General features: G+C 40.9%; 1 protein-coding gene across 1 annotated transcript in view; it reads left to right on the plus strand.

Annotated features, from left to right (window-relative positions):
* Window positions 1-20,119, plus strand: part of LOC124607093 (E3 SUMO-protein ligase NSE2-like) — a 56,014-nt gene that overhangs the window by 30,579 nt on the left and 5,316 nt on the right. Inside the window, exons 3-4 of the mRNA XM_047139287.1 lie at window positions 3,441-3,546; window positions 10,463-10,622. Coding sequence (XP_046995243.1) covers window positions 3,441-3,546; window positions 10,463-10,622 — 266 coding nt within the window. The remainder of the gene's footprint in view (window positions 1-3,440; window positions 3,547-10,462; window positions 10,623-20,119) is intronic.

The raw sequence follows: 20,119 nt of genomic DNA on the forward strand, positions 1-20,119 counted from the left end.
CTCATGATCAGTTTGGAAGGAATAATTAAGTTTAAAGAATGTTTTAAATTTGTCAAGGAAGCAAGATTGGCTGTGTGTAAACAAAAAACCACACAAAGGCCTTATGTACGGTGGTTGTTGTTTTTGTACTGTTTTAGAGATATGATGACAGAAGAATGAATTCATAATTACTTTGCTTTTAGACAATTTATGTTATCAGCAGTATTTGGTCAAGTTTTTAAATGTTTATAACTCGGAAAATTTAGGCCTAGATCACACATATCTAACTAGTAAACAATGCGAAATGTGTTAGTTAAATACAATTTAGAAACTTTTAATTACACTTTTATTGCAACAGTAGACACTGATGAAACTTTTAGCTGTCTTTTTTTAAACAAATTTTACACTATCAAGAAAACCTGATTAGAATTTTTTGTGTTTATGTCATGCAAAATTTCGGATTATATTGCGATTATCGAGACTTCAACTAAAGAACAAGTTTTTTCAAGAACAAGCTCTGCTGGGATGCTAATATTCAGTTGTGTGACAAGAACGGACACTACAGCAAGCATACAAAACTCTCTGCCATGCACCATACAATGTCTTGTGGAGCATGTATGCAGATGCATATTTTCAAAGTTTAAATCAAGGAATTGGTTAGCAACCATTTATTAAAGTCAAAGAAAATTTCAGTAACTACTCTTTCTAAAACTATACTGGATTTGCTATTTATTCCGATGTTTGTATCACCTGCAGACAAAACAATCCTGGCTTCTGGTAACGTTATGGGGGAAAAGTGATACAGGGTGCATTTGTGCTGCTACCTCACTGCTCTCTTCTCACCACCATGGCCGAGCAGTGATGAAACAAAGCCACTGAGTCTTACTGGACCATTTAACCTGCACCATCACTGCTTCCCCTGTTGCTTGCTCCGATCCTTGCTAGATGATTATCTCTGTCTTGTTTGTTTTTTGTACCCTGACCATCACATATCTCCTGAGACTTGAATCTTGATTGGCTGCTTCAAGGTCACTGAAACAGTGCCATGTAACAGTTGCAGGGTAATTACTCTTGACGAGGAGCGAGGGTGCATCATAAAAGTACCTTACTATTCTAATTTTACTCGGGTGCCGATGACCTCGCGGCCTAGTACTCTAAACCACTAATCATTATCATTGTTTCATCTAATTTAGTTAAAAGGATGTTGTGATTTACAAAGTAAATTGCCCTTGACAGGCCACAGAATATACAAATAGTGTGCAACTTGTTATGTAATGAATTAAATAAGTTCTCGCTGCATACATTATAAGGCTCCTCAATATCAGAACCCTAGAGGTCTGAACTGTGACTTTGGTAACATATTATTTCCAATGATATTATTAATAAACCAATTGTATATTTCTCTTCACTAAAATTTTCGCCAGCAAAAGTAAAATTTGCAGGCATATCTTTATCTCCTCCTATAGACAAAGGCTTAACTTCAGTTTTGCTTGAATCATATTGTTTACCAGACTTACTTACAAGGTCTGGGCACAAATGTGGAAACACCACAAAATATGCATGCTTGAACATAAATGTTGATGCTAGCCAAGCCTGCAGGTTGCACTGTTGTATTTAACCACAAATGGCACTTTCACAATGTCCTCAATACGTTGCAAGTGTCTGTTCGGTCCAAATAGTATTCTGTGTGGTTGTGAGAGCATTGTATCAAAGCTAAGCGAATTCAAATGTGGGCAAATTGATGGTGCCTGTATGGTGGGTGCTTACATAACCAAGGGAGTTGAAGTGTTTGGTGTTTCAAGAGGCACCTATCAAAGATTTGTACCACATACTGGGAAAGTGGAAAAACATCATCTGCACAGTTACAACCCGGATGAAAGTTTGTGTGGAGTGATTGTGGTGGACAGTTATTGAAGAGTATTGTGACAGAAAATAAAGGGGACAACAGTTGCAAAAGTCACTGCAGACCTGAATGTGACATTTACTAGCCCTGTCAGCACCAGAGCAGCATAAAGAGAGTTCCACAAGCAGGGAATTACAGGGTGCGCTGGAATTCCAAAACCACCCATGAGTGTTGCAAATGTTCATAATTGGAGAACTGGAAAACGTGGTGCCAAAGCCATAAAACCTGGACTATGGAGCAGTGGAAGAATTTGATTGGATGAGTCTTGTTCACACTGTTTCTAACTTCTGGCCGCATTTACATTCTAAGACTGAAATATGACAGGTGTTTGGTGATGGTTTGGGCAGCTGTACCACAGCATTCTGTGGGCCAAATGGTTACTCTGTAATGTCACATTATTCCCAATGTGACCATTTTAAGCTGATCGAGTGCATCCCATGGTTCAATGTTTGTTTCCCAGTTGTGATGCTGTGTTCCAAGATGACCAGTATCCGTGTTCACACAGCTCCCATTGTCCAGGGCTAGTTTTTTGAGCATGATAATGAATTGTCACATCTCTCCTGGCCACCACAATCTCAATATCATTGAGATCTCAATATTATTGAGTCTTTGTGGTTTGCTTCGGAGAGAAGGGTGCATGATAACTATTGAGGCTTTTATGTCTATCATATTGATGTCATCATCATTACACTATTGGTGCAGTAATGTGCTGTTTACTGTTGCCAAATAATATAGTCTATTTTTCAACCAGCAACATTTTATTGCCACAAGCACTGACTGGACTCTGGCAAGGCACTGAAATCTTTGCAAATTAAGACACTTAGGTTTACCAGTGACAGAGTTACACAGTTCCTCCAGTGCTTCAAAAGTAGCTCATGCATTGTCATATGGAAACAAAGATAGAACATTCACTACAATATGAGCTTGAATTAAAAAAATATTGTTTTACCATTCATGCCAGTTTGCACATTTTTAACCATAGAGTATCCTGACTGTTTGCAAGTATCAGATCAGTATTGATCATACTCTGTACCACTCCGATACATTTTGGACTACAGTGAAGTTTCCTCTAACACATCTTGTAGGAGACGGACAAATTATGTGATTTTAGGAGCAAGACAAACATTACTTTCATAGGTAAATGTAATCTTCAGTAAAACATTTACAGTCATAGTAACTGTCTCTTTTTTTAATTTCTTTTACATCCTTGAGAATTGTTATAAATCTTCAACTTGATATCACTCATCCTCTGTTTTGTATAGGGTGAGATGGCCTAGAAATGAGCACTTTCAACTTTTTTGATGTCGAGCAATAGCTTAATTTGATAAAGTGGCACCATTATAGCAAGCTATGGGCTTCTTTTTCCATTGTTCTTGCCCCTCCCCCTTTTCCAAACACATCACACACCCCCTTCCACTTACTTTACTCTGCTCACTATTTGAGCATTTGATGATGTGATGTGATTGGAAAATAAATTCAATTTACAAAGTGACTATCTCTGTGGTATAAGTGTTACTAGTTAACACAGAAAAATAAAATATTCTGATTTTGTTTCCAGTTGTATGAAAGACTTCTAAATGAAGAAGCAGCTAACAGACAAAATCCTAAAAGACATCAGATGTATTCCAGGTTAGAAAAAACCATTAAGGATTCTGTGGACAGAGGCATGTAACTAATTTATATTTTTTATTTTTATGTGTGTATTTCATTGTAGTTGTGTCAAATTGAATGTATTAATAAGAGCAGATCAGTTTCCATGTGACTTCATATTTTGATGTAAATATGTAATTTTTTAAGTTTGTGCAATAGAAACTGATATACTTTTGTGTAACTATTTATGATGTAGAGGGCTTGAATATAACTGTGTATTTCATTCTGTACATTAAGTGTTAATTTAATCTGGAAGATTAATAAGTCCTATGTATATTATTCTGATTCACAACATGGTCTTTTTTTCCTCATCCTCCCTCTTCATCATCATCACCACCACCACCACCACCACCACCACCAGCCCACTGACAGGTCTGATATGGCCCAGTATGATTTTCCCTCTTGTGCCAACCACTTCATATCAGAGTAGCACTTGCACCAAACATTCTTCATTATTTATTGCATATTTTCCAGTCTCTGTCGTACTGAACAGTCTTTAACCTCTACAGCTTCCTGTAATACCATGTAAGTTATTTCCTGATGTCTTAACACTTGTTGTATCATCCTGTTCCTCCTTTTTGTCGGTGTTTTCCACACCGATTCTGTGGAGAACCTCCTTATTTCCTATCTTGTCAGTCCACCCAGTTTTCAGCATCCTTCTATAATATCATGCCTCAAACACTTCCACCTAACTTTCAACAGTCTTCTATAATATCACATCTCAAATGCTTCGCTTATCTTGCTCTTCAGTTTCCCGCAGTCCATGATTCACTTCCGTACAATGCTGTACTCAAAACATTCATTCTCAGAAATTACTTCCTCAAATGAAGGCTGGTGTTTTACATTAGTAGACTTCTTTTGACCCAGAATGTCCTCTTTTTCCAGCGCTAGTTGCTTTTTATCACCTCCATGCTTCGTCCTTGATGCTTTATTTTGCTCCCAAGGTAGCAGAATTTCTTCTTTTCTTCTATTTCATGGTTTCCAGTTTTGATGGTGGTAAGTTTATCACAATCTCATACAAGGTAGCCCTCATTACTTTTGTCTTCGATCAATTTATCCTCAATCCATATTCTGTGCTCAGTAGACTGTTCATTCTATTCAGTATGTTCTTTAATTCTTCCTCAATTTCTCTGAGGATAGCAGTGTTATCGAAGAATCTTATTGTTGACATTCATTCACCCTGAATTTTAACTCCACTCCTAAACCTTTCCTTTATTTTTGTCATTGTTCCTTTGATGTACAGATTGAACGTTAAGGGTGAAAGACTACATCGCTGTCTTACACCCTTTTTAATCCAAGTACTTTGTTCTTGATCTTTCATTCTTATTGCTCTTTCTTGATTTATATACGTATTGTAGACCTCTCATCTTTCCCTATAACTCACAACTATTTTCGTACATAATAATTTTTAACATCTTGCATAATTTTACATTGTTGAACACTTTTTCTGGGTCGATGGATCCAATGAGGCGTCCTTAGAAAGATCACATCTGCTTTCATTATCAAATGCAACATCAGAACTGCCTCTTTGGTGCCTTTAACATTCCTAAAACCACACTGATCAACACCTAAGAGATCTTCAGTTTTCTTTTCCGTTGCTTTGTATATTGTTTTTGTCAGCAGCATGAGTGCTTGAACTGTTAGGCTGATTATGCAATAATTCTTACCTGGCCTTAGTATCTGCAGAATTGTGTGGATGATATTTTTGCAAAAGTTCAATGGTACGTTCCACTCTCACAGATTCTATACAACAACTTGAATAATCATGTAGTTGCCATCCCCCCCCCCCTCCCCCCCAGTGATAGTAGAAATTCCAGAGGAATGTTATCTATGCTTTCTGCCTTATTTTATTTCAAGTCTTCCAAAGCTTTGTTGAACTGTGACTGTAATATTAGTTCCCCTATGTCTTCCGTGCCACCTCCCATTACCTCTTCTATCAAGTCTGAAGACTGTTCCTCCCCCTCGTAGTGATGTTCAGAGTATTCTTTCCACCTATCTACCCTCTCCTCTGTGTTTAACAACAGAATTCCTTCTGTGATCTTCGCACTACTAAGGAAAGCAAGAAAGCATACTGGGTTCCCATCATCAGCTCGTTCAACACTTTTACTCTGTCCTCTCTCATTTGGCCTGCACCGGATTTCCGGAACTACCGCCCATTCCCCGATCCCTGGTCTGACTGTGGCAGGAAACATCATAGCCGACCCTGTCGATGTTTCCAACGCTTTGGGCCGGTACTTTGCTGAGGTTTCAGGCTCCACCCACTACCATCCTGCCCTCTTTCCTCGTGCAATTTCTTTTCTCTCATTGAATCGAGAATGCTAGAATACTCCTTTTACTATGAGGGAGCTCTCCTCATCCAGGTCTTCTGCTCCTGGGCCCAATACAGTCAACATCCTCATGCTGCAGAAACTTCCTCCTGTGGGAAAACGCTTTCTCCTTGATACCTACAACCATATTTGGACTGACGGTGTATTTCCCACACTTTGACGTGAAGCTATTATTGTTCCCCACCTAAGCCTGGTAAAGATAAATCTTTTACTTCCAACTACCATCCAATTTCCCTTACCAGCGCCGTTTGTAAGGTGATGGAATGCATGATCAATGGTCGATTATTGTGGTGGCTGGAGTTACACCATCTTCTCACTAATGGTCAGTGTGGGTTCCGAACGCACTGCTCAGCGGTTGATCATCTCGTCACCCTGTCGATGTTCATCATGAATAATTTTCTGCAGAAGCGACAAAAAGTGGCCGGCCTTTTTGATGTGGACAAAGCCTATGATATCTGTTGGCAGACATTCTGCGTACTATGCACACATGGGGCCTTCGCGGTCTTCTTCCCACTTTCATCCAGGAATTTTTAACAGACCGAGTTTTCCAGGTATGTGTGGGTTCCTCCTTATCCCTCACCTTTTCACAGGAGAACGGGGTGCCTCAGGGCTCCGTAGTGAGTGTCATCCTCTTCGCCATAGCCATCAACCCAATTATGGACTGCCTTCCAGCTGGCATTTCGGGCTCTCTTTTAGTTGACAACTTTGCTATTTATTGCAGCACCCAGCAGATGTGTCTCCTGCAACACTGTCTTCAGCATTGTCTGGATTGTCTCTGTTCGTGGAGTGTCACAAATGGTTTACGCTTTTCTGCTACCAAATCCATTTGTGTCAACTTCTAACAGTACAAGGCGTTTCTTCCACCATCCTTGTGATTGAGCCAAAATGCTCTCCCATTCGTGGATACAACGAAGTTTTTAGAGCTTACGTTCGATAGGAAACTCAGTTGGTCTCCCCACGTGTCCTACCCGGCTGCACGCTGCACCCGGTTCCTCAATGTCCTTCGAGTATTGAGTGGTACCTCTTGGGGTCTGACTGGACTGTCCTCTGCCTCTATCTATCTCTTGTATGCCCCAAGCTGAATTGTCTACTCCTCTGCACAGCGGTCTATCTTATGCTGTCTAAATTCAATACACCATTTGGGGATCCGTCTCGCCACTGGTGCCTTCCATACTAGCCCAGTTCAGAGTCTCTACACAGAAACCGGTGAACTACGACTGTCATACTGGCACGACATCCTACTCAGTAGGTATGCATGACGGCATTCTTCCATGCCAGGCCACCCTTTTCTTGATGACATTCTTGACTGCCAATACGAGATGTACGTCTCTTCTCTGTGGCCTCCCAGCATCCGCTTTCGTCACCTGCTTCAGCAGCTGCAGTTCACACTTCCTGCCACTTTCCGAATGAGTGAAAGCCCTTCACCACCTTGGCTTCAGGCAAAGGTTTGTGTTCATTTTGACCTCAGCTCGTTCCTGAAGGATTTGACTCCCGAGCTGACCTATCACTGCAAATTTCTCGAACTTTGCTCACAACTTGCCGATAGCATATTTTTGTAAACTGATGGTTCCAAGTCCACCCACAGTGTTGGCTGTGCTTTTGTCGTCGGGGATGATAAGTTTCAATACCGGCTTTTCGACCAGTGCACACTTTTTACCGCAGGGCTTTATGCACTCTATCAGGCTGTTCACTACATCCGGAGGCACCAGCTCACTCGCTGTGTGATAAGCTCTGACTCCCTCAGTGCCCTTCAACGTCTGAATGATCCAGATCCAGTCCACCCCATCATTTGACAGATCCAGGACTGCCTCCATTTGTTCATGGATGGGGGAGCCCAAGTGATGTTCATGTGGGTTCCTGGCCATGTTGGTGTGCCTGGGAATGATGCTGCAGCCAAGGCCGCAGTCCATCTCAGTCTTCTATTCCCTTGCAAGATATTCGTACTTTTCTCTATCATCATATTACATCACTTTGGCGTGACGATTGGTACTCCCTTCATGGGAACAAACTCAGAGAAGTCAAACCTCTCCCCACAGCCTGGTCGACTTCCTCCCAGCCGTCTCACCGTGAGGAAGTAATGTTAGCTCGTTTGCGAATAGGGCACTGACGCTTCAGTCACCGCCACTTGTTGAATGGTAACCCTGCACCCAGCTGTTCTTACTGTAGCCAGCCATGAACAGTCAGGCATTTCCTGATCCTCTGCCCCTATTTTAGCCACTTATGTCTCAGGGCTGCCACCCGCTTTGACATTTTAGCAGATGACGTGAGAGCTGTGGCTCGCGTTTTAAGTTTTTTTAAAAGCAGTAATATGACAAAGAGATTTGATTTCTACCTGGTGACTCCAGTGTCTTGTCGCTGTCTTTTAGATACTCTTTCTTAATGTCTTGCCTCTGGTACCACGTACCGCGGAATTTGAATCCGCGCCAGACGTCACGGACGTCGAAGACCCTAGAGGTCTCATTGCGCCGTAAGCTGTGGTGACGTGCACCTCCTGGCCCGCTTTTAGTGTGAGGGCGCCACAGTGGAACACGTGGTTCCAGCGGCCAATAGTGGCGCCCCCAATAGAGTACTTAAGCGCCTGCCTCTCGCTCAGCCAGTCAGTCTAATCTTGTGTACGTCTGTGGACACATCGCCTTGTGTTAGACAGCTTACTTACTTGTTCTGTACGAGTGGACGTGTTTGTTAGGTTTCCTGTGACTCCATTGTTCAAACTTGTTGTTGTTTGTTCTGTCGTTCGTTGGTTGTGTCCATCCTCTCCCGTTGTCTTGTTGTTCGCGGGCCTCTCCACGGGTCCCGCCGCGCTTTCCGTCATTTCAGTCCCGCGACCATCCCAGTCGCGGTTACAACATTGCCATTTTAGATTTGTTTTTTCTTCCTTTCTGTATTGGACCTCGAAAAGGCTTTTTGCCCTCGCAGTCCCAGCGTTCTATGGTTCTGTACTGGGCGTTATGACCTTAGATGTTCTGCGCGCTAAAACGCCACTTAAAAAAAAAAAAAAAAATCACACAGCCGACCAAATCTGCTGTGGCAGAGCACTGCATCTCACATGGACATGACATGAACTGCAGTTACAGCAGTTGAACACCTTCTGGGATTGTCTCCTCAAAGAGGCATTAAAGATCCGCCTGCATGACGAATTAATAAATAAAGACAGTGATTTCTAGTTTAAAAAAAGCCTGGGATCCAGCTCTGAGTATGATTAAAACACAATGACAGTCTACATGGAAATGCGCTCCTGTCAGGACACCTGAAGAAGAAGAAGAAGAAGAAGAAGCAGAAGCAGCAGCAGCAGCAGCAGCATTGTCACCACGACGGCAGAGTTCTGCAAGTGGCCGCAGCCGGGGAAGCACTGCGGCCCATAATCTGTCGTGGGGCACCGCATTTCCCCCACCACCCAGTGCCACCCTTCCCCCACCACCAGCTGCGGACCAGTCGGAACTGCCCAGACGGAGGCTGCGGGAGAGGGGTGGAGGTTATATAAAGTCGGCATCCATCAGAGATCAATCAGACACCGAGAATGCCTGAAGATGGCAAGAAGTCGGCTTGCCGAAATATCGGGCCTTTTGGACGACGCTACCCCGGCTGAATACCTGAGAAATTTTCAAAATTTCTGTATGCTGGGAAAACCTCAGATCACACACTTCTATTTTGATAGCACACTGAAAGAAGAAAAGGAGTTCATGTTTTATAACTTCCTTGCACTCTGTGGGGCATGCAAATTAGTTGGTTTCTTCCTGTTTTGCCAAAGCATTTATTAGAATTCACAAAAAAATCTTTATTTTACGCTGTCCTTATTGTCCTGAATCAGTGGCAGTTTCCAAATTTCTTCATATCCTGTCCTCACTTTTGTCTTCTGCTCTCTTGAGGTATGATATCCAGGGGAATAATGCCACCGCTTACCCTTGATGTGGCATGATGTCCATCTTTATCAAATGATTCTACCACAAAAATCCTCATTTATAAATAATACCATGTTGGAATTACATTCTGAAAGTACCTTTAACTGAAATCTGAAAAAGCATGCCATGTGCTTCATTCCAAACATTCTTTGCAACAACTCTCTGGAATTTCTTTATAGTTCACATCATCCCCAGAGTCGTCTACAACATCATATTCTGAAAAATCAGTGGCAGAATACTCTAAATCAAGATATGACTCTGATTAATTTCATGACAGAAACAGTGCACTCCAAAGATCCACAAAAAGAAAAAATACATGCATCTCTTAAACGTGCTCGCACCGTCCAGTGATCTATACTTGCGATACAGTGTCTACTAAGAGTCACTGTTGTGTTTGAAGCATTATAATACACACAGAATAAACATTAAGGTAATGGCCTGTGAAATCACGTTGCAGTGAACTTCCAGAAAGACTGACCACATCTGTGTTTTTTTCCTGGATGATGATCTGAAAGCGTCAAATGTGAAATTTTATGTAAATTGTAGTTAGTAGGTTGTTCTTACCACAAGATATCACCAAACTTCTAAATGCTCAGCAGTAGATTGTACACTATGTATGGACTATTTCATGATTGATATAGTATATCACACTGCAGTTAGGAATTCTTATCACTGTTAAATTTCCTTTCTTTTTTTCCTTTCAGTGAGTGAAAAGGATGATATAGTCATGACAGATGCACAGATCAACATCATAGATCCTATAACAATGACAGTGCTTGAGAATCCAGTTCGCAACCGTCTGTGTAATCATGTATATAGTAAGAAGAGCATCCAAAGTTTGTTGAAAAAACCCAAACAACTCAAGTAAGTGTGCTGCACAGCTCATTTATATTGTCACTAGAAGTACTTATTCTACAAGTGGATGAAATATTATTTCTGCTACTTCAAAATGAGTGGGTGCAATCCTTCATCTCTTCTATTCTGTGCTGATCTTTTCATCTGTGCATATCGATTACACCCAAGATTCTGCATAATCTATTTGCTTATTTTAATCCATTTCTGCTCTTGCAATGCTTTCTCCTTTCCTCTCTACGATTTGCTAATTCAGGTTTGTGGTTTCTGGAAGCTGCAGAAGATCTTCCACTAATTTAGCCCTTCTTCTGGTAATGCTTTTCCATAGATTGTAGGTCATCCTTATTCTTTCTAGCACATCTGTGTTTCTTACTGCATTGGTCCATTCAATTTTTAAAATAGCTATTGAAAGAAAGATCATTATTGTAGGAAATTATAAAAATTGTTGATTGAAGCAAAAACATGCCTAAATTGTGCCTTCCTGCAACATAATTTGTTTTCTTTACAGTAAGTAGCACTCTGTGTTTCCTACATTGTTGATATTCCTACCTGGAGTTTCTAATGATTAGATAGATAAGCATTTGCAGGTGTGTAATGTCATTATGAATTTATTTTCTCACATAGGTTTGTATGTTGTTACTAATTCTTTGACATATTTCAAATTCAGAGCAGTTCATAATACTTTTTGAAATCTGTGCATTATATTTACAGCAGTTACCAGTTTTAAACAGTTCACAAGAAATTTCCACCATGAACTTCAGTATACATATTTATTCTTTCTTCTCTTAGAGCATCACTATAATCCTTATTGGGGGCAACAGTGGTCATGATGTTTCGTAACAATTTATCTTGCATTCTATCTTTCATCTGTTCACTTCTATCTTCATTTATTCCTGTGAAAAATCTTTCAACAGTGTTGAGAAATGTAAGTTACTTGAAATGGCTAGGAAGTCTCAGAGACGTCTAAAAGTCTGCATGGGATTTTCAATTGTTTGATGGGTAAGATTGGTATGTATTGAGTTATTTTGTTACAGTTCACTCCACAAAATTCTGCTTTGGAGAACAACTATTTGTAAGTCATCACACAAGGGAATGCCTGCAGCACACTAGTCAACCTTGGAATTCTTCATCATTGCGTAGTGGTTTTTGGGCTTGCAGGTCCACTTTCCATTACTTCAATGCAAATGCAGGAAACGTGTCAGAATTTTGTATGTAATACCAGTATATAACAATACAGCTTGTCTCTTCTCCATTAACATAACTTTTTTAAGCATGTACAAAACTACTCAGCAGTATTTGGCTTCTCTGGTGTCTCACTATTCTTTTTGACAGAAAAACATTCAAATCCGCCCTCCAAATCCCACATCCAGCTGTCCTGACAATCATCTAGCTTGAATGATGAGTAGGCGTAGTCACTTGGCAAGGATTGCATAAATTTGGAACACATTCTCATAGTTCTGGGATCCTCATGTTTATCACCTTCTCAGTAAATGTCATACATATCATTAGTTTTAACTTTCAAACTTGGTAGAGACCAAGATTCTTGGTCTTCAGCTTTAATTTTGATTCAGTTTGTGTTCATTTTATTGCCTCAAGATCATCATCTGTGTACATGAAAGCCTTCCTCCAACATCAGTTGAAGCTACTGCAGTTTTCTTCTTGAGATGTTATTTCTTTACCCATGTAACAGACTGGATGTAACTTGCCATCATCTGATGATTTTTGTAATAACACAGTTTCAAAGCTCTCTTTGCTTGCATCTTTGTGTTAATTCAGCCTTCTGTCTTTTATGCTAGGTTTTTAAAACAGGATCTGAGGAAGAGATATATTTGTAGATCTTGAAGTTTTGCTTCTGCACTTCTTCAAATTTATGCTCCTGATTATCCCTCAGTTAATCACTTAGTTTTGTAATTGTAGAGTAATATAATATAAGCTTGTTAAAGTACCCTAGGAAACTTTGTATGGGTGTAGTAAATTTGTTCTGGAAAGTTTTGAAAGGCTTTTATCACACTGTATGACACACCTGAAAAACTCAACTGTTCTTGACGAGAATGTGTATTTCGCAAAATGAGTTTCAAAGCCGTATTTTGATGAACTTTATTTTGTCATTACTTGATCGAACCATACCTGGACATGGATGTCGACAAGTGTCTTTCTCTCTTGGTGACAATCATCTGCATCTGCTATATTTTCTTTGCCCTACTTTCACAAAACTCTACATTGTGGCATCACCCTTTTTCATATTTGTGGGTTGTAATCTACAGGATGATTCTTATTAACATTTTTTAAAAAATCTCCAAAGTGATGTAGATGACACTGAGACATGTAATTTTAATATAAGATACATGGGGCCACAAATGTTGGGAGATACTGCAAAAGTGAATGACAAATGTTGAACCTGTGACATCAGCAGATGACGTACCTCGTTGCGCATGCAGCTGCTGGGCTTGTCGATCCTACTCTCGCTGGTAAGGGGTAGAAGCTACACATCGCTCTGCTAGCTACTCCGCTTTTGCAAATGTAAACAGATTCATCATAGTCTTGTATTGCCACTACCATGAGCACTACAACCTAACAGAAGCAATGTGCATTACTTCCCCTACTGGCACGAAAGGATCAACAAGTCCAACTGCTGCACATGTGGAAAGGTATGTCATCTGGTGATGTCACATGTTCAGTATTCATCATCCACTATTGGAGTATTTCCCAACATTTATGGCCCCATGTGTCTTTCATTAAATTAATTGTTTCATCATCATCTACATTACTTCTGAGATAGATTTTTAAATGGTTCTGGGGTTTAAATGTTAATAACTAACTAAGAATTGCACTGCATATTACTGTATATGCATGGCACCTGTTACATAGCCTAGTGGATACATCTGGAGCTGTAGCAGTTTCTTTTTATACGCAATAATTCAGTTTAATTTGTTTTCATGTAATGCAAAGAAGTGAATTGTACCTATGTATTTTTCTATGTAGTCTAGTGTTTACTAACTTACTTTTAAGTTTTTTGTGACATTTTTAGTCCATCAGTACTCGGTCGATTGACACTTACCTGATTGTGATTGGGGAACAGTGGTGGGTTCGTGGATCTCTGGGTAGTAGGCAAAGGTGGGTATCAACCACATGGCTCCTCCTTACTCCTCAAAAACAGGTTTGAGGTATTACATACTGCTGATAGTTCACACGAGCCAGACTCTCCTTTGGGAGCTGTGGCTGATCGTGTGAGAAGGCCAGCCGAACACAGAGGATATGATTACTTGACATTAGGACCTCCAAAATTAGGCAAGTTATGCAACCCCACAGGGAAATGGCGGGTAGGTCGGGAAAGAAGGGCAATGTCCACTCCGTTTGCTTGTCAGGGGCATCTCATCTGAGATGTGGAGGGGGCTCTTTCGGCAGCGATTGAGCACACTGGCTGCATCTAGCTGAAAATCATAGCTCATGTTGGCACAGATGATGCCTGCTACCTGGTTACAGATGCCACTCTCACATCCTGTAAGCAACTGGCTGATTTGGTGAAGACTGCTAGCTGTGTTCACAGGGTGGAACCAGAACTAGTATCTTGAAACATTGTTCCCAGAATCGATCACAGTCCTCTAATTTGGAGCTGAGTGGAAGCATTAAACTGGAAGCTCAGATGATTCTGTGATGATCTTGGACACAGATTTCTCTATCTCCGCTATCGGGTGGAGAAATGTAGGACTCCTCCCCACCGTTAATAGGTCACAAATGCACTTCACACAGGAAGTATCTACTAGGGTCGCGGAGTACATGTGGTGTTCATGTGTGTGTGTGTTAGAATACAGACATCTCCCCACAAGCCTGATAAGATACTTCCTGATTACAGACAGGGTAGCATTCATCATAGTAGATCAGAGAAAGAAAATGTTTATACAGTATTAGTTAACTGCAGGAAATGTCCCAGAACTAGTCTCACTTATAAACATTAACAATGCGCACATAATATTAAGGCAGAAATCTGGCTGAAATCTGATACTAATTTGTACAAGGAATGATATGAGAGTGTAGTAGAAACACGACTGAGGTTTGCACCTCTGCAGTGCTAGTTTTACAGTGTGGCTGCGGGCACCGATCAGATGGCGATTGGGGTATGGCCCACGCATAGTGCTGAGGCAGTGATAACAGCATTTGCAAGTATTGGTAGCACTGCCTAGCAGCTGTCATCCAGGCCCATGCATCCCGATGGCTTTTGAACTTGTTGGAGCAGGGTATACCAGATTCCCCCCCCCCCCTCCCCCTCCCATGTGGTTGAGGGGTTTGCAAGGGTCGGCACTCCTGTCAGTAGATACGAGCGGAGTTGATAGGTGTGTTGATGCTACAAACTCCGAGGAGTATCAACTGTCATAAGATGCCGCCCATGGGTGGCCACCATCATAGCCAGCATCCATGAAAGTTTTGCTCCATAGGAACATGCCCGGACCACTGAGCCTGGGGAGTATTTTCCAGCATGTCGGATCCTACGTTCCAAGGGCTGTGGTGGTACCAGGAGGTGGAGGAGCGTACATGGCTGTTGCTCACGGAGGAGCTCTGCCAGGCAGCAGTCTGAACAGGAACGGTGCTGTAGGTGCTCAAGAACATTATGAGTGCCACTGCCGTGGTAGATGTGCCCACTGATTTCAACATTTGTTGTTTAAAAGTCATTGGGGGATGGGTAAAAAGATGAGCCAAACAAGTTTTGAATACCAGAATGAGATTTTCATTCTGCAGTGGAGTGTGTGCTGATATGAAACTTCCTGGCAGATTAAAACTGTGTGCCGGACCGAGACTCGAATTCGGGACCTTTGCCTTTCGCGGGCAAGTGCTCTATCAACTGAGCTACCCAAGCATGACTCACGCCCTGTACTCATAGCTCCAAGATGGCGTAAGACAGTTGAGAGGGATGGAAATTATGTGGAGAAATGAAAATATTGTTCCTAAAGGATGTATCTACACACTGTAAAACTTTCAAACATGTAGAATAAAAGACGGATTTTTAAAAAAAGTGTGCATTTCTTTTGGAGTGACCCTCATACATTAATTTTCCTATTTGTGTGTTTGTGCTACATAACAGTGATGTTATTATAGGCTGACTACATCATGTGCCCTATGCTCTGAATCACTACTTTTACATGCGACACATCTTTCCGAAAGACGGAAACTGAATTTCTGAAAAAGTTTTTCGCTGTCATGTTTACAGGTCAAGGTCTGAAGCGGATTTGCTAGCCCAGTTAACTACGGCGCCTGGAAAACAGCAGATGTAATTTGAGCCTGGAAAACAGCAGATGTAATTTGATTTAGTCAGGACAGTCGCTATTTCTCTGTAGTTAGACGAGGTGCAGACAGCTTCAGTCTAATATTTCTACGTATCCTTCACTGTACAAAAAGCCACTCCGTCAGTACTAGCTAAAATTTTTAAAAACAAGACGAAACATGACAGCCCAAGCACCAGCTGTGTTTACATGCAGTGAAAATCGATTGAGGGACTGGAAAACTGGCAACCAGAAACGTATTTCCAGAATCGATTTTGAAGTGTTTACGTGACCACCCAGGAGAGGTATTGAGACATCGGCTTACAGAATCCGGTTTTGGGAGCCCCATGTAAACACAATGAATACCTGCTATCATCGGCTCGCGATATAACATGACATGAGCTATGACTAGGCTTACAAAAGCGCATGATGATCATGATTTCAATGCTTCAGAAATTTAACGTTCTTTGTTTGGTGGTTCGACTATATACTTTTGTAATATGAAAATATGCAGTGTACATGTTGCTGCAAATCAAAGATCCTTCCAAAACCTCTTTTTTTTTTGCGTATTTTCACCCAGGAGAAATTGTATTTTTTTTTTTAACCGGGAAATCCAGGAATTTTTTTTCCTTGTCCATGTATACGCCCTGTATTAGTAATAAGATGACTACTAAGAACTAGGAGAGAGCCCCAAATCACATGTTAGTGAGGATTAATGGAATCAGCTCCCAGTTTATTTGGGAAAGATGGAATTTAAATCTCTGACTGGCTGTTTTTATTAGATTTGATGCATGTTTTCAGCACCACTTGTGAACCAGGTGCCAAGATTTTTTCAACAAAATCATACGCAGTTTCTTTTGTAGTCTTTGTGCAACTGATCTTGTGGTCCACTGCAAATGAGCTCACATTGATGCAAAACACTATCTGAGAAGAGAAACAATCGCAAGTTTGTACTCTTACTAGGTTGCAGTTGTATTAGTACTTTTGTGTCATGCAAGTTGGATAATACACATAAGTATCTGTGCACATAGAATGGAACATACACTTTTGATTCATTTATAGAATAAAATTGTTGAAATGATGATCTGTGATTCTACCATACTTCAGGTAACAACAAAACCAATCAATTATTGATAAAATTATTTAATTGTATGGATAAAAAAATCTACCCACTAAGCGGAAAGAGTCTTTCCTTCTCATCCCGTACAGTAAGACTCCCCTTATCCGCGGTTCTGGGTGTTGTTGTTGTTGTTGTTGTTGTGGTCTTCAGTCCTGAGACTGGTCTGATGCAGCTCTCCATGCTACTCTATCCTGTGCAAGTTTTTTCATCTCCCAGTACCTACTGCAACCTACATCCTTCTGAATCTGCTTAGTGTATTCATCTCTTGGTCTCCCTCTACGATTTTTACCCTCCACGCTGCCCTCCAATACTAAATTGGTGATCCCTTGATGCCTCAGAACATGTCCTACCAACCGATCCCTTCTTCTGGTCAAGTTGTGCCACAAACTTCTCTTCTCCCCAATCCTATTCAATACTTCCTCATTAGTTATGTGATCTACCCATCTAATCTTCAGCATTCTTCTGTAGCACCACATTTCGAAAGCTTCTAGTCTCTTCTTGTCCAAACTATTTATCGTCCATGTTTCACTTCCATACGTAGCTACACTCCATACGAATACTTTCAGAAATGACTTCCTGACACTTAAATCAATACTGGATGTTAACAAATTTCTCTTCTTCAGAAACGCTTTCCTTGCCATTGCCAGCCTACATTTTATATCCTCTCTACTTTGACCATCATCAGTTATTTTGCTCCCCAAATAGCAAAACTCCTTTACTACTTTGAGTGCCTCATTTCCTAATCTAATTCCCTCAGCATCACCCGACTTAATTAGACTACATTCCATTAGCCTTGTTTTGCTTTTGTTGATGTTCATCTTATATCCTCCTTTCAAGACACTGTCCATTCCATTCAACTGCTCTTCCAAGTCCTTTGCTGTCTCTGACAGAATTACAATGTCATCGGCGAACCTTAAAGTTTTTATTTCTTCTCCATGAATTTTAATACCTACTCCGAATTTTTCTTTTGTTTCCTTTACTGCTTGCTCCATATACAGATTGAACAACATCGGGGAGAGGCTACAACCCTGTCTTACTCCCTTCCCAACCACTGCTTCCCTTTCATGTCCCTCGACTCTTATAACTGCCATCTGGTTTCTGTACAAATTGTAAATAGCCTGTCGCTCCCTGTATTTTACCCCTGCCACCTTCAGAATTTGAAAGAGAGTATTCCAGTCAACATTGTCAAAAGCTTTCTCTAAGTCTACAAATGCTAGAAACGTAGGTTTGCCTTTCCTTAATCTTTCTTCTAAGATAAGTCGTAAGGTCAGTATTGCCTCACGTGTTCCAGTGTTTCTACGGAATCCAAACTGATCTTCCCCGAGGTTGGCTTCTACTAGTTTTTCCATTCGTCTGTAAAGAATTCGTGTTAGTATTTTGCAGCTGTGACCTATTAAACTGATAGTTCGGTAATTTTCACATCTGTCAACACCTGCTTTCTTCGGGATTGGAATTATTATATTCTTCTTGAAGTCTGAGGGTATTTCGCCTGTCTCATACATCTTCCTCACCAGATGGTAGAGTTTTGTCAGGACTGGCTCTCCCACGGCCGTCAGTAGTTCCAATGGAATATTGTCTACTCCGGGGGCCTTGTTTCGACTCGGGTCTTTCAGTGCTCTGTCAAACTCTTCACGCAGTATCATATCTGCCATTTCATCTTCATCTACATCCTCTTCCATTTCCATAATATTGTCCTCAAGTACATCGCCCTTGTATAGACCCTCTATATACTCCTTCCACCTTTCTGCTTTCCCTTCTTTGCTTAGAACTGCGTTTCCATCTGAGCTCTTGATATTCATACAAGTCATTCTCTTATCTCCAAAGGTTTCTTTAATTTTGCTGTAGGCGGTATCTATCTTACCCCTAGTGAGATAGGCCTCTACATCCTTACATTTGTTCTCTAGCCATCCCTGCTTAGCCATTTTGCATTTCCTGTCGATCTCATTTTTGAGACGTTTGTATTCCTTTTTGCCTGCTTCACTTACTGCATTTTTATATTTTCTCCTTTCATCAATTAAATTCAATATTTCTTCTGTTACCCAAGGATTTCTACTAGCCCTCGTCTTTTTACCTACTTGATCCTCTGCTGCCTTCACTACTTCATCCCTCAAAGCTACCCATTCTTCTTCTACTGTATTTATTTCCCCCATTCCTGTCAATTGCTCCCTTATGCTCTCCCTGAATCTCTGTACAACCTCTGGTTCTTTTAGTTTACCCAGGTCCCATCTCCTTAAATTCCCACCTTTTTGCAGTTTCTTCAGTTTTAATCTACAGGTCATAACCAATAGATTGTGGTCAGAGTCCACATCTGCCCCTGGAAATGTCTTACAATTTAAAACCTGGTTCCTAAATCTCTGTCTTACCATTATATAATCTATCTGATACCTTTTAGTATCTCCAGGGTTCTTCCATGTATACAACCTTCTTTCATGATTCTTAAACCAAGTGTTAGTTATGATTATGTTGTGCTCTGTGCAAAATTCTACCAGGCGGCTTCCTCTTTCATTTCTTAGCCCCAATCCATATTCACCTACTATGTTTCCTTCTCTCCCTTTTCCTACACTCGAATTCCAGTCACCCATGACTATTAAATTTTCGTCTCCCTTCACTACCTGAATAACTTCTTTTATTTCATCATACATTTCTTCAATTTCTTCGTCATCTGCAGAGCTAGTTGGCATATAAACGTGTACTACTGTAGTAGGTGTGGGCTTCGTATCTATCTTGGCCACAATAATGCGTTCACTATGCTGTTTGTAGTAGCTTACCCGCATTCCTATTTTCCTATTCATTATTAAACCTACTCCTGCATTACCCCTATTTGATTTTGTGTTTATAACCCTGTAGTCACCTGACCAGAAGTCTCGTTCCTGCTGCCACCGAACTTCACTAATTCCCACTATCTAACTTCAACCTATCCATTTCCCTTTTTAAATTTTCTAACCTACCTGCCCGATTAAGGGATCTGACATTCCACGCTCCGATCCGTAGAACGCCAGTTTTCTTTCTCCTGATAATGACATCCTCTTGAGTAGTCCCCGCCCGGAGATCCGAATGGGGGACTATTTTACCTCCGGAATATTTTACCCAAGAGGACGCCATCATCATGTAATCATACAGTAAAGCTGCATGCC

The sequence above is a fragment of the Schistocerca americana genome, chromosome 3 (genome assembly GCF_021461395.2).
Source record: "Schistocerca americana isolate TAMUIC-IGC-003095 chromosome 3, iqSchAmer2.1, whole genome shotgun sequence".
Classification (NCBI taxonomy): Eukaryota; Metazoa; Arthropoda; class Insecta; order Orthoptera; family Acrididae; genus Schistocerca; species Schistocerca americana.